This window comes from Stomoxys calcitrans, chromosome 4 (genome assembly GCF_963082655.1).
Source record: "Stomoxys calcitrans chromosome 4, idStoCalc2.1, whole genome shotgun sequence".
Taxonomy (NCBI): domain Eukaryota; kingdom Metazoa; phylum Arthropoda; class Insecta; order Diptera; family Muscidae; genus Stomoxys; species Stomoxys calcitrans.
The window spans coordinates 77,946,586-77,960,891 of NC_081555.1; the positions used below are offsets into that span (position 1 = coordinate 77,946,586).

General features: G+C 39.5%; 1 protein-coding gene across 1 annotated transcript in view; it reads left to right on the top strand.

Annotated features, from left to right (window-relative positions):
- The window catches only part of LOC106086554 (teneurin-a), a 1,121,402-nt gene that overhangs the window by 326,643 nt on the left and 780,453 nt on the right, over nucleotides 1–14,306 (top strand). Inside the window, exon 3 of the mRNA XM_059366919.1 lies at nucleotides 7,499–8,258. Within this exon, the coding sequence (XP_059222902.1) occupies nucleotides 8,024–8,258 (235 nt within the window). The 5' untranslated portion in view covers nucleotides 7,499–8,023. The remainder of the gene's footprint in view (nucleotides 1–7,498; nucleotides 8,259–14,306) is intronic.

Below are 14,306 nucleotides of genomic sequence, written 5' to 3' on the forward strand. Positions count from 1 at the left end.
CGAAAAAAAAATTGAAACACATTTTCAAATATAACCCTTTTTTTTCTTCGTTTTGACTGGCATTCAACAAAGACAAAACAAATGGATTTCTGTTCAACTTCTGATATGGACACTTTAGCGATCTCTGGTATGACGAAAAACAACCCTTTTAAACTGTGCTGGATGGAGTTAACCCCCGGTTTTCAAGAAGGTTAGGGCGAATGAGTTTTGCGTACAACACAAAAAAGGTAACCAACCGGCAGTAAATCACAATTATGTTGACTAAACAACGGCTAAAGGACAGGGCGAGGAAAACATGATTTAGAGAACAATTCTCTTCAAAGATGTAAGTCACGGATTGTTATTGCGAATAAAAAGGTGCACAATTAACGTTTTGTGTTGTCTGAAGGCACAAACAAATATTCGTATCTCTCGGGTTCAGTGTGGTTGTTTTCCGAAGAATGATAACAAATTCAAAATGCTTCTGCATCATTAGAGCTTAATAATTAAAAGAACATTAATTTTGTGGAATGTTTTTCTTAATTATTTCCTGAAGAGAGGCAAAACAGGTTGAACCTTAGCAACAGTCGGGTGTGTGAGTTCATTTTTCTTTGTATTTTCATGCCATCATGTCGAAATGCAAGTGGAGCCTAAACATTTTTTGTTGTGAAACTCATTGGAAAAAAAGACAACGCTACCAGAATAAAGAAAAGCATTAGATCGAAACTAAAATCAATAAAAAACATGAAAAGCCAATGATTCAATTCACAAACTGTCATCAAGTTTTCTAAATTTTACATCTTTTTGGGGTAGGTTAGGTTGAAAAGATGGTGCGGATATTACTCCGCCCATGCAACTTTGGACATACATCTAAGCCGGTAATCGACTTGTTGTGCGCTCTAAAAATTAAAAAGTAAACTCGAAAAAAAATTAGGAATTCCGTGCTACTTACAAATAGCATAGGAAATGCTCCAAAGTCTCATCATTTTCTCCGCATGCTATCACTTGTCGCTCTGATTTTGCATAAGTAAGCTCTTATTCCTATATAAGCCGTTATGATACCAAAAGCTATACTGATCACCTTCTTACTTCCTTTCAGCAATAGCCTTGTTCTCTCACTATCCGGATCACCCCATAGGATTTTCGCCGTCCTACTGGATTGTTTTGCTGTTCCACAGTCTTACGGGCGTTCGCCGTCTTCGCTCTACACTCGGACTGCGTCGACCGGAAAGGTTTCGCTAACTAATTTTATTGACGGCAGTCCTCTGGATTTCACTGCAAATCGTCTGCCCTTTCATTTCCCCTTACTCAGTTATGGCCCGGCACCCAAACGATGCGGATTGTGCCATCCTCAGAGAAAGCGTTAATCTCCTTCTTACACCTCAAGACTGTTCGTGACCTTACCGTCTTGGTTGTTTTTGCCCTTATGGCAATTTTATTGTCCGTAAAGATGTTCACACTCGACGTCCTCGCGTTAGCCCCACACCATTTCACGCATTCCATGATCGCCCGGATCTCCGCCTGCAAGACCGTATTATGGTAAGGCAGTCTAAAACAGATCTCAGTCCTTTGGTTCTCAATGTAGACCCCCAGGCCCACTCCTTCCTCTAGCTTTGATCTATCCGTGTAACATGAACTTCCAGGTGGCAATACCAAGTTTAAGTCAATCCAAGACTGTGCCGATGGCAGCGGTGCTTCGCACTCGACCTCAAGTGCCGTCCCAGCTATCCGATGGGAAACCTCTTCCCTATCTTCCAGGTTTCTTATCGTCGCCTCGATTATACCGCGATGTTATGAGCTGCTCCCATCCTCAATCGATTCTCCCATCGCCTACAGTCTCATAGCCGCAGTGGCTGCCTCACACTTAATCTGTATGTCAATGGGTTGGATTTCTAGAATAGTCTCCAGTGGGTGTGGTCGTTATCGCTCCGCCTATGCTAAGACAACAGGTTCTATGAACCCGTTGTATGGTCATTACATTGCACTTTTTCTCAAAAGTAGTCCAGCAAACTATTGAGGGGTAAGTAAGCATTGGTCTAATCACGCTCCTGTTGAGCCTGTTGACTATCCTCAGATATAGGCTCCTTTTCGAGCCTACGGCTTGTCTATATTGTGACCAACATCTCGGACTTTCTCAGAATGTGACACTTCCAATTCAGTTTCCTGACCAAGATCACACCTTAGTATTTGACCTTGTCAGATACCGAAATTGTTTTATTGAGGAAACGTGGTGCGTCAAATTGACCCACATTCGTATTCCTAGTGAAAAGCCATATTTCAGTCATCTCTGGGTTAACATTGAGACCTCTGGGTCTAGCCCATTCATATGCCATATGCAAGACCCTTTCGGCTCTTCTGCATAGCTCGTTCGGATCCTTACCCCTAAGAAGTATTCTAACATTGTCTGCGTAGCATACGGATTCAACTCCCTTTTCAGTCAGCATTCAAAATAGTTCATTCATGGTGGTCACCCATAGGAGTGGCTATTAAATGCCTCACTGTGGAGTGCCCTGTGTCACTTTCTTCCTTATATTTATATTATGGGATCCACAATTTATGCATCTATTCCTTAGCATATGGTTTATCCAGTTTTTAAGGGCCTGATCTACCCGGTACTGGTCTAAGCATTGGATCAGTGTGTCGGTCAGCACATTGTTAAAAGCCCGCTCGATGTCAATACATACCGCCAGTGTGTACGTTTTGGCATCGAAGGATTATTCTATTTTATGTACAACCTCTTGAAAGGCAGTCTCCACCGACCTTCCCTTGTCATAGGCATGCTGTTTGTATATGAGCAATTCCCTGGATGTCCTATTCTTTATCATGGTATCCACTATACGTTCGAGTAGAAAGGACGTAAGGCTCATGGGTCTGTAGGCCTTTGATGTCGCATAACTTGGATTGCCGCGCTTGGGTAAAAATATCACCCTTGCCTCCTGCCAGGCTTTTGGAGTATATGCAAGTCCTAGGCACGCCGTAAAACTAGTGGGCAGATGAGCCGACAGATAGTTGGCCTGCTTTTGTAATATAGCCGGATATATTCCAACAGGTCCGGGTGACTTAAATGCTTTCAAGCTCCTCAAGGATTCCTTGACCATATATTCCGTTAAGATAAGCCTTTGAAAAACCTCAATATTCCAAGATTCCGGCGTGAGTCCCGTCGTATCCTGTGGAAAATGGATTCTCATCAAAAGCCTCAACATATCCTCCGTTGTCTCTGCTCTCACTCTCATGTCATCTACTAACATTTCAGTTGGGACATGGGTTTTTGAGAGAAAGTTTATCATCTTGGCGGCGTCATTAACGCTATCGACATGGTCGCAGAAAAGCTTTACGGAGGCACGTTTTGCCGCTCTGATAATCTTGTTGTATTCTTTGAGCCGTGTATAATACACATCCCAAAATACTTCCGCTTCTTCACGACGTGTTCTGTTATGAATACAAGGACCTCTCAAGGACCAATATTTCGAATCACCCGGTCATCCGGGGTTTTTCTTGGGCTGATTTCCTTTCGTCAATGTCTTCTATGCTTCGACAATCTTAATTATATTGTCCAAGCCTTCTTCTGAGTAGACTTCCGAATTTTGGCCAGTAGGTTTTCAATTTATTACGGCATCTTTATCTTTTTGATGTAGGTAGTTGGAGATTGCAACTCACTGTCCCCAATTTCGGCGACATCGGACAATAAATGCGCCTTTTATGGGACCAAACCTAAAACCGAGATTGGTCTATATGGCAGCTATATCTAAATCTGGACCGATCTGTGCCATATTGCAGACGTATGTCAAGGGTCCTAACTCACTGTCGCAAATTTCGGCGACATCGGATAATAAATGGGCTTTTTATTGGCCCAAAACCTTAAATCGAGGAATCGGTCTATATGGCAGCTATGTCCAGATCTGATCCGATTAATTGAAGAAAGATGTTGAAGGGCCTAAGACAACTCACTGCCCCAAATTTTAGCAAAATCGGATAATAAATGTGGCTTTTATGGCCCTAAGACCCCAAATCGGAGGATCGGTCTATATGGCAGCTATAACCAAATCTGGACCGATTCGGTTAACGAAGGATATCGAAGGGCCTAACGCAACTCACCGTCCCAAGTTTCAGCAAAATCGGATAATAAATGTGGCTTGTATGGGCCTAAGACCCTAAATCGGAGGATCGGTCTAGATGGCAGCTATATCCAAATCTGAACCGATCCGGGCCAAATAAACGAAGGATGTCGAAGGGCCTGATACAACTCATAGTCCCAAATTTTAGAAAATCGGATAATAATTGTGGCCCTTATTAGCCTAAGACCCTAAATCAGCGGATCGGTCTATATGGGGGCTATATCAAGATATAGTCCGATATAGCCCATCTTTGAATTTAACCTGCTTATGGACAAAAAAGGAATCTGTGCAAAGTTTCAGCTCAATAGCTCTATCAAGATATAGTCCAATATAGGCCATCTTCGAACTTAACCTGCTTATGGATAAAAAAAAGAATCTGTGCAAAATTTCAGCTCATTGTCTCTCTTTTTAAAGACTGTAGCGTGATTTCAACAGACAGACGGGCGGACATGTCTAGATCGTCTTAGATTTTTACGCTGATCAAGAAAATATATACTTTATAGGGTCGGAAATGGATATTTCGATGTGTTGCAAACGGACTGACGTAATGATATAACCCCATCCTTCGGTGGTGGGTATAAAAAGACATGTGGCAAATTAGGGGATTTGGGCTTTGGAATTTTTTAACTCGAGGGTTTTCCAAGTTTTAGGTTGACATATCTTGTTAAAATTTCACTTAAAACGCAATATATAAGCCAGTTTTTATCAATAAAGACCCCGAATCCAGTGGTGATATTGTAGACCTCAAGTGGACTTTTTCGTAGGGATTTTTGAGCAGATAAATTGGAAATAAGACCACAAACGAAATTTTGGCAGCCCCAATAAAATTTCGAAATAATGAGGTGACAAACTTTAGGGGTCTGCCAAAAGGCACCCGGACAATCTAGGGCCTTGAAATTTTTCACACGATCTCGCTAACTCACTTCATCTATGACCATTCCGAACTTCATAATGATATCTTTGCCCGTTCTAAAACGGCATATTTTTACTAGTTTCTTTTCGGTTTTCTCCAATTATGTGATGTTGGAAGAGCTCATAGTCATCGAAAATTGGGTCCAATGTATTGCCAGATGTAAACGTAATCGCGGTGGCCATATGAACGAAATCGACTTTCACGTAATCGCGGTGGCCATATGAACGAAGTCGACTTTCATTCAAATATGCTTTGATTTTACTTCAAGCCAATAACAAAGATTTTGCAATATCTCAAATGGTTTGGTCCGGGCTCAATCTTTTGTAGCCTCCATCATGGATCGCATTTCAAGTTCAAGTTCTTTAAACGAATTTTTTCGAATAGAAAACATTAGTCATAGAAAAACACTACCTTCAATATTTCAGGCAAATCGAGTAATAATTGCACACTTCAGAGGCTCAAAAAGTCAAACTGGGAGATCGGTTTATAAGGCAGCTATATCAGTTTATATACCGATTTAGACCATACTTGAAACAGTTGTTGGAAGTCAAACCAAAACGACATATGCAAAATTTCAATCATATTGGATAAGAATTTCGCCCTCTAGAAGCCCAAGAAGTCCAATCTGAAGACCGGTTTATATGGCGGCTATTTCAGGATATAGACTGATTTAGACCATACCAAACACTGTTATTGGAAGTCAAAATAAAACACTTCATGTAAAATTTCGGCCAAATCGGATAAGAATTGCGCCCTCTAGAGGCTCAAAGAGTCTATTTGGGAGATCGGTTTATATGGCGGCTATATAAGGTTACAGACTGATATAGACTATACTTGACAAAGTTATTGGAAGTCGTACCAGAACACTTCATGCAAAATTTCAGCCAAATCGGATAAGATAGAAGCTCTAGAAATCAAGACCCAAGGTCGGTTTATATGGCAGCTATATCAGGTTAGGAGCTATATCAGGACCATACCTGACACAGTTGTTGGATGTGATACCAAAACACCCACGCAAAATTTCAGCCAAATCAGATAAGAATTGCGCCCTCTAGAATCTCAAGAAGTCAAGACCCAAGATCGGTTTATGTGGCAGTTATATCAAAAGATGGCCTATTTACAATCACAACCCACCTACACTAGTAAGAGTTATTTGTGCAAAAAAACTGCTGAAGCGATCTCCTTGATATGTTAACAAATGATGCATAATGGCCCGTGGTAAATGTATGAAACTTTATTTTTCGATATCTGAAGGGGCGGGACCTTTTCCCTTACTTTAATTTTCAAAGGCGACTGATCATGGGGATGGTAAGGCGATTCAAGCGAACACCAAAAATTTTGCGGTAAAATTTGGGGTGGGATACCTGGAAGGACCGCCAACCCCACAACCAGCAGAAGTGACGGCCCCACTCCAAAAACCGATCGACCATGACTGAGGCTCAAAAAAAGTAAATTTGTTAGTAAAGCACGAATTTTATATCTATTTTCAGGTTCTAATATCTGGCCATCGCACACCCATATTTATCGACCATGACAATATGGAGCTGAAAACAAGCAAGAGCGTGCTAAGTTCGGCTGGGCCGAATCTTGGAAACCCACCACCATGGATTCTGCTAAAAATGTACACAAAATAAATTTAGTTGAAGGGCATAATTTTATTTCGCATACCAAACTTCTATCAAACCAGCAAAAATTAAAGATTCTAGGAACCGTTATCATATCCTGGCTTGGGCTTGAGCTATGACCAGAGCCCAACTAAGGGAGTCTCTTTTTTTTTTGATGATCGACTTAGAGTTAGTGGCACGAAATTGTTGAGTCCTTGGAGTCCATTCTAAGCATTATTTCTAAAAGCAAACGCAAATCATCAACCACTTAGAGGAAAATATCACTTGTAGCTGCCTTAAGTAGCAGGAAAACCTCTTACAAATATGTTTCTATAGCGACGTGAAGATATAACCTTCAAAGCCGATTTGCAACATGTCCACTACATGCAACGGTTCCATTTAATATCCAAATTCATCTGAAATATAAAGTGGAAATTATTCCTAATTTTAGGTGTACATGCCGATAATCGGCATGCTAATTTACCTTCCTAATTTTCTAAAACTTCCATAGAATTTTTGGAATTTTACGATTCCCATTAGAGTCCATTATAATTGTGTGACTGAGATTTATGTTATAACATGTCCTTTATTCAAATTATATTAATGTTCTTAGACTTCTCATTCTAACACCTAACCACTCCGAGTTAAAAGGCTCGACAGAAACCAAATAACAACAGAATATATGCATGTATTTTTGCTAGCCAATGCTAAATGCTACCTACACCTTTAAATAATCACCCGCAATATATCACTTTTATTGCCTACAATTTTATGACCTTTTTCTAACATGACCAGTTTACATGTGCCAATATATCATATATTTGTGCCTATAAAGATTTGTTTTTTAATTAAACTTAAATTATTTCCATTTGCTCTTATCTTTGCAGAAACAAGCATCCCAACGACCTCCGAGGAACACAAGTCCATGTGTGAAGAGGACAACTGTACAAATGCGTTATGGCCCATGAATGGAACGCCAGGCATCAGAGTTGTCTGTCCCTATTCGTGGGAATGTCTATAAATCAAAAACAGTTGGCAGTACTACCAACGCCCCAACAACAACACCAGCAGCAACGATCACAAATTGTCCAGCCAAAAGATACCCACCTATATATCTGACTTTTATAACGTCCATATCATTTGTTGTTGGAGTTGTAGATGGTATAAGTGACGATAATAGAAAGCTCAACCATAACCGATTAAGAAACGAGGTGGTGGGAGCTTACGATTAAACAAAACAGAGGAGAGGAAGAACGATTTCAGTGGCTAACCGAGCAGAAACACTGCCAACCTATCTTCCACGAATAGATGGCCTAGAGCCGTGCGCCTTGCACGTCGACGGCGACAACAATAGCAAGGAGTAAAGAAGAAAATAGCCAAAACATCAACCAACAGCTCACTAGCCCATCAAAATGTCCAGCCATTCAGGGACAATTGGCCGCAAACGTGGTGGCAGTGGCGGTGGCGGAAGTGAATATTACTTCAGTGGTGGCGAACACAATATACGTCGTCAACGTTCGGCCGAGTGGCATAGTCGTCATGCATACAACAGCAGCAGCGAGGATGAGTATCAGAATACGGGTCAAGCGTCAGCATTCGATACGCAATTGCTGGCCCAGCTGCTGTTGCAGAGTCAGCAATTGGCAAGTAAGTCGTTATTCTGTTAGTCCATTTAAGTAGTTTCACCCATTTCATAAATTATGACCGTGTCCCCGAGTTAATAGGGCGCGGCGCGGGTAAATTGCACAAAATGAAAAACAAAAAGAAGAAAAGCGATGAAGCTTACCAAAGAAGCAAATATGGGTGGAGAGTTATTGTTATTGTCAAAAGCGAATTTTGTATTGCCCTACATAGGTTTCAAAGCGAATCTTTGAGGGCAAAATGCAATTGGTTCTCTTATTTGTAATACAATTTTGTAGAAGAATATCGAAGGACATTTCTATGTACTTTTGCAAATAGGAAAAAAATCAATTGCTTCGATGCGGTTATTCAAAGGGCATAATTTATTGAATATAGCCTAAAGTGCGTAGATTTCTTATTTAACCAATATCAATATTATTTATGTTTCAATTTAAAGATAAATCTTTGTAAGCACTGATTTATTAACAGTATTACCAGTAAGCTAATGCAATTCTGATCGGCTCAACGGAAACAGAAACAGAATTACACGAAACACTCTTAGAAGCTTTAACGATAGTCATGTGTATATCTGTATATCGGGGTATCAAAACTTAAGTGAATTTGTTTGTAACACCCAAAATGAAGAGAGATAGATCCATTGATAAGCATATCGATCGACTCAGAATCACTTTCTGATTCGATTTAGCTATGTCCGTCTGTCCTATATATATATATATATATATATATATATATATATATATATATATGTATATAAATAAATATATATATATATATATATATATATATATATATATATATATATATATATATATATATATATATATATATATAAAGTCTCATCAAGCACATTTATTGATGCATCTTGCCAAAATTTTGCACAACGCTTTCCTCGGCGACTGCCACAGTATATGAGGAGTTTGGTCGAAATCCGTTCAGATTTAGATATAGCTCTCTTATATATGTTCGTCCGACTTTGGGATATATTGCAAAAAAGTAATCATTTGTTATCCGATTCTGTCGAAATTTTGCCAGAAGGATTTTCTTATGACTCTCAATATTACTGGTGAATTTCATAGATATCGGCCCAGAGCCACTGCAAGCGTATTGTTTCACCAATCTTGCCAACGCTTTCCTCGAAGACTACCACATTATCTGAGAAGTTTGCTCGGAATCGGTTCAGAATTAGATATAGCTCCCATATATACGTTCGTCAGATTTGGGTAACGTTGTCATTTGTCAACCGGAGTTTTTACAGTTTGAAAATATTTGCTCGTTTTTCCATAGTCCAATGTTGCCGAAATTTGCGAGACTGAGTTGTGTTATGCCTTTCGACATCTTTTTATATCCACCACCTTAGGATGTGCGTATACTAATATAGTCATTCTGTTTGTAATACCTCGAAATATTCGTCTAAGACCCCATAAAGTATATATATTCGTGATCGTCACGACGCTCTGTGTCGATCTAGCCATGTCTGTTCGTACGTTCATCTGTCTGTCGAAATCACCATAGCGGTTGAACGCATAAATATAGCCTTTTGCAATTTTGGTCAGATAGTTAATGTTGATGTAGGTCATCACGGATTGTAAATTGACAATATCGGTTCACATTTAGATATAGCTCCCATATAAACCGATCTCCCGATTTGAATTCTTGAGCCCCTGGAAGCCGCAATTTTTGTCCAATTTGGCTGAAATGCTGCACGTAGTGTTCTATTATGAGTGCCAAAAACACTGTGCCAAGTACGGTTTAATTCGGTCTATAACCTGATGAAGCTCCTATATAAACCGAGGCTCCCGATTTGACTTCTTAAGACCTTACAAGCCGCAACTATTGTCCAATTTAACTGAAATGTTCCACATGGTGTTCCATATGACTTCCAACAACTGTGCCAAGTACAAGTACGGTCCAAATCGGTCTATAAACTGATATAGCTCCCATGGAAACCGATCTCCCGATTTGATTTCTTGAGCCCCTGGAAGCCGCAATTTTTGTCCAATTTGGCTGAAATGTTGCACGTAGTGTACTATTATAACTGTCAAACACTGTGCCAAATATGGATTTAACCGGTCTATAATCTGATATTGCTCCCACATAAAACGATCTCCCGATTTGGCTTTGACTTCTTGAGCCCACAATTTTTGTCCAATTTGGCTAAAATGTTGTGTGTGGTATTCCGTTATGATTTCCAACAACGGAAGTCCAAATTTAATATTTGGAATTGGTACAGTGGCTTAAGTTAGGCTTTTCCACATCCTTGTTCTAAATGATTCAGATCGGTCTATATTTGGATATGGCTACCAAAAAAAAGCAAATTTTGGTCTACAACATTGAACAGTGACTTGTATTTATCAGACCACTCAATGTCCGTTCCGAATTCGGTCCAAATCGGACCATATTTCCATATAGTTGCTTTGAGTGCATAAATTATGCATTTTTCATCGGATTATGACAAAAGGCGGTTTACATATATACCCGAGGTGGTGTATATTCAAAGTGTCGTCCGGTATATTTACTTGTTCGAATCCATACATACTAAACGGAGGGCACTGAAGTTTCCCAGCTGTATGAATATTAAAAGCAAGGAGTCGTCAGATGACTCAGAAATTGCAGGTTTGTTTACCGACTTTTAACTTCCTCGTATATTCAGGACACGTTCACCTAGCATTACGATTTTAAGATGGAAAATTTTAACTATTTTCCTCGTATTATCTCGACGAAAGAGGATAAGAACATTACGTTCCATGCTGTTTATATCACTTGTGGACTTGGCATATTTACCGTATGTTCCACATTCTCTTGTCAATTGGTGCAATGAAAATGACATATTCCTTAATCTGAAGGTAAGAAACTGTCTGTGTTCAGATCCCAGTCTATACTTTCACACTTCTTCATTGGCTCGTACAAACTGGATAATGTGTGTTCTTGATTCATCTTTACGGTATCTTATTATACAACTCTATCCGCGGAAACAGTAGAACCTGGCCATTGAGCACTAGTTGGTTGCCTCTCTCATGGGCTGATTGAACATATGCCACTTAGTCTACAACTCCCTCTGTGGACCAGTAGAACTTTGCCCTTGCATAGGCCGATTGATCACCTGTCACCTAATCTATAACTCCATTTGCGGACCAGTAGGACACTGCTAACGAACGGCATAAAATAGCACCTCCAGCTAGAGGTGTTATTTTGATCAATCGGTATTTCGGTAGATTTCACTTTTGAAGCTTTTCTTTTTTGACATTTGACAACTTTTTTGACATTTAAAACTATGCCAATATTGAAAATGGAACGATACAAAAACGATCAAAAACACGCTGAATTTATTAAAATCACTACAAAAATGGTGAAAAACTTGCATTCACTGTTCAAAACAAACAAGCAAAACATAAGCATTTATTGGGGAAGCACCTTGTCAGACTGCAATACAGCATAATTGTCGCATCTGGAGCCCGGTTAACCCAAGAGTTATTGTTGTGATATGTCTCCATCCGAAAAATGTAACTATTTTGTGTGGTTTTTGGTAGGCGGAGTCATTGGACCTTACTTTTTCCGAAAATGGATTGCACTATCGAGAGACAATTAATGATTTATATTTTTTTTATCTCTGGAATAGGTGATCGCAATATCCGACACCTTGTGATTTTACACTTTTCGACTTCTTCCTTTGGACGCCAGTGAACGCCAACAGCCCAGCGACGATTCCAGACCTCAAAGATAGAAGGCGTGAGGCTATCGAGGACATAGGGCAACTACTTTGCGATTTGGTCATGGAAAATTTCCTGAAGTGGATATGATCCTGTAAGCGTGGTTGTGGTGACCATTTGGCTGATGTTCTTTTTATACCCTCCACCATAGGATGGGGGTATACCAATTTCGTCATTCCGTTGTAAAAACTCGAAATATGCATCTAAGAACCAATAGAGTATATTTATTCTTGATCTTCATGACATTTTAAGTCGATCTAGCCATCTCCGTCTGTCTGCCCGTCCCAAATATTAACATATTTCTGAATTTAAATACTGCGATCGATCCTGTTGGGAGATCTGTCGCAGATCTCCCAACGGGATCGATCGCAGTATGGCTGAACAGTTCAAAATTCACTAGTTCTGGGTGCCGGGGTACGAGCTTGCGATACTAGGAAATACCTTACAAATTCCATAACAACTGGAATTTGTTGTATGCCTCTAGTGACATGTTACTAGGTCTTCAAAATCAGGCCCGAAGGGAAACAAATGATTGATGATCACAAAGGGAAGGCCGTGAGCATTCCAAAATTGTGTGCCCTATTCTAGACTTGAAGAGGTCTACCGCTTTACTGTCGCTGGCTGAAACAGACGTTTCAGTCATTGTGTCCGTCATGACAGATCAGTGCCTAATCGGAAATTATGGTGATAGACGGAAGGTTACCAGCAACGACTTTTGCAGAAGCCGTGAGCATCATCGAAGAAGAATAGACTATAGAGACCTTCAGAAGGAGTTCCACTTTAGGATCTCATTTCTTTGAGAACCTTTCCGATTTAGTGGATGTGAATATTAGCAAGTTGTTGGGCTTTTTAAAGCGATTTGGATGGTTGAACGTTAGGAACTAGAAGGCATCTTCCATATTTTCTGTCACTTAAACCTAACCTAACCTTCACGTGGTCGTTTGTTATTGCTTTAAACATCCATCCCATATTGCGGCAATACAAACCTCATAATTTTCTTATCGTTTAAAAAGCTTATGTTATTAATTTGCCCCCTTGTTCCTGAATAATCGTGAAAATTTTATACGCTAAGAAATGGGTTATAGTGACCGCTTATATACCATTAACCGCAGTGGTTTGAAATTAATAATTGTTAGACATAGAAGGATATCTTTAGTATTATTTTCGAGTAGATTTTGAGGTTATATGACTAAAGTACCTTTTAAACTCATTATCTTTTGGAAAATTTTCTGTTTTTTATACCCAACACCACTACTGTGGTATAGGGTATTATAACTTAGTGCATTTGTTTGTAACACCCAGAAGGAAGAGAGATAGACCCATTGATAAATATGCCGATCAACGCAGAATTACTTTCTGATTCGATTTAGCTTTGTCCGTCTGTCTGTCTATCTGTCCGCCTGTCTGTCGGTCCGTGTTAATTTGTGTACAAACTATAGGTCGCAATTTTCGTCCGATCGTTTTAAAATATATACATACATACACGAACTTGGAAAAAATCGGTTCAGGTTTGGACATAGCTCCTATATATATATTCGTCCGATCTGGACTAATATTGCAATAATGTGGTCATTTGTTAACCGATTCTGTCAAAAATTTGCAGAAAAGATTTTATCTTGACTATCTACATTATTTGTGAATTTGATAGAAATCGGTTCATATTTAGATATTGCTCTTATATATATTTTCCCTTCTAGAGCTACTGCAAGCCCATTTATTGACCAACCTTCCCAAAATATTAGAAAACGCTTTCCTCGACGAAAACCACATTATCTATGAAGTTTATTCGAATTGGGCTCAGATTTTGATATAACTCCATATATAAAGGGTGATTTTTTTGAGGTTAGGATTTTCATGCATTAGTATTTGACAGATCACGTGGGATTTCAGACATGGTGTCAAAGAGAAAGATGCTCAGTATGCTTTGACATTTCATCATGAATAGACTTACTAACGAGCAACGCTTGCAAATCATTGAATTTTATTACCAAAATCAGTGTTCGGTTCGAAATGTGTTCATTCACCGTAACGTTGCGTCCAACAGCATCTTTGAAAAAATACGGTCCAATGATTCCACCAGCGTACAAACCACACCAAACAGTGCATTTTTCGGGATGCATGGGCAGTTCTTGAACGGCTTCTGGTTGCTCTTCACTCCAAATGCGGCAATTTTGCTTATTTACGTAGCCATTCAACCAGAAATGAGCCTCATCGCTGAACAAAATTTGTCAAAATTTGAACACATTTCGAACCGAACACTGATTTTGGTAATAAAATTCAATGATTTGCAAGCGTTGCTCGTTAGTAAGTCTATTCATGATGAAATGTCAAAGCATACTGAGCATCT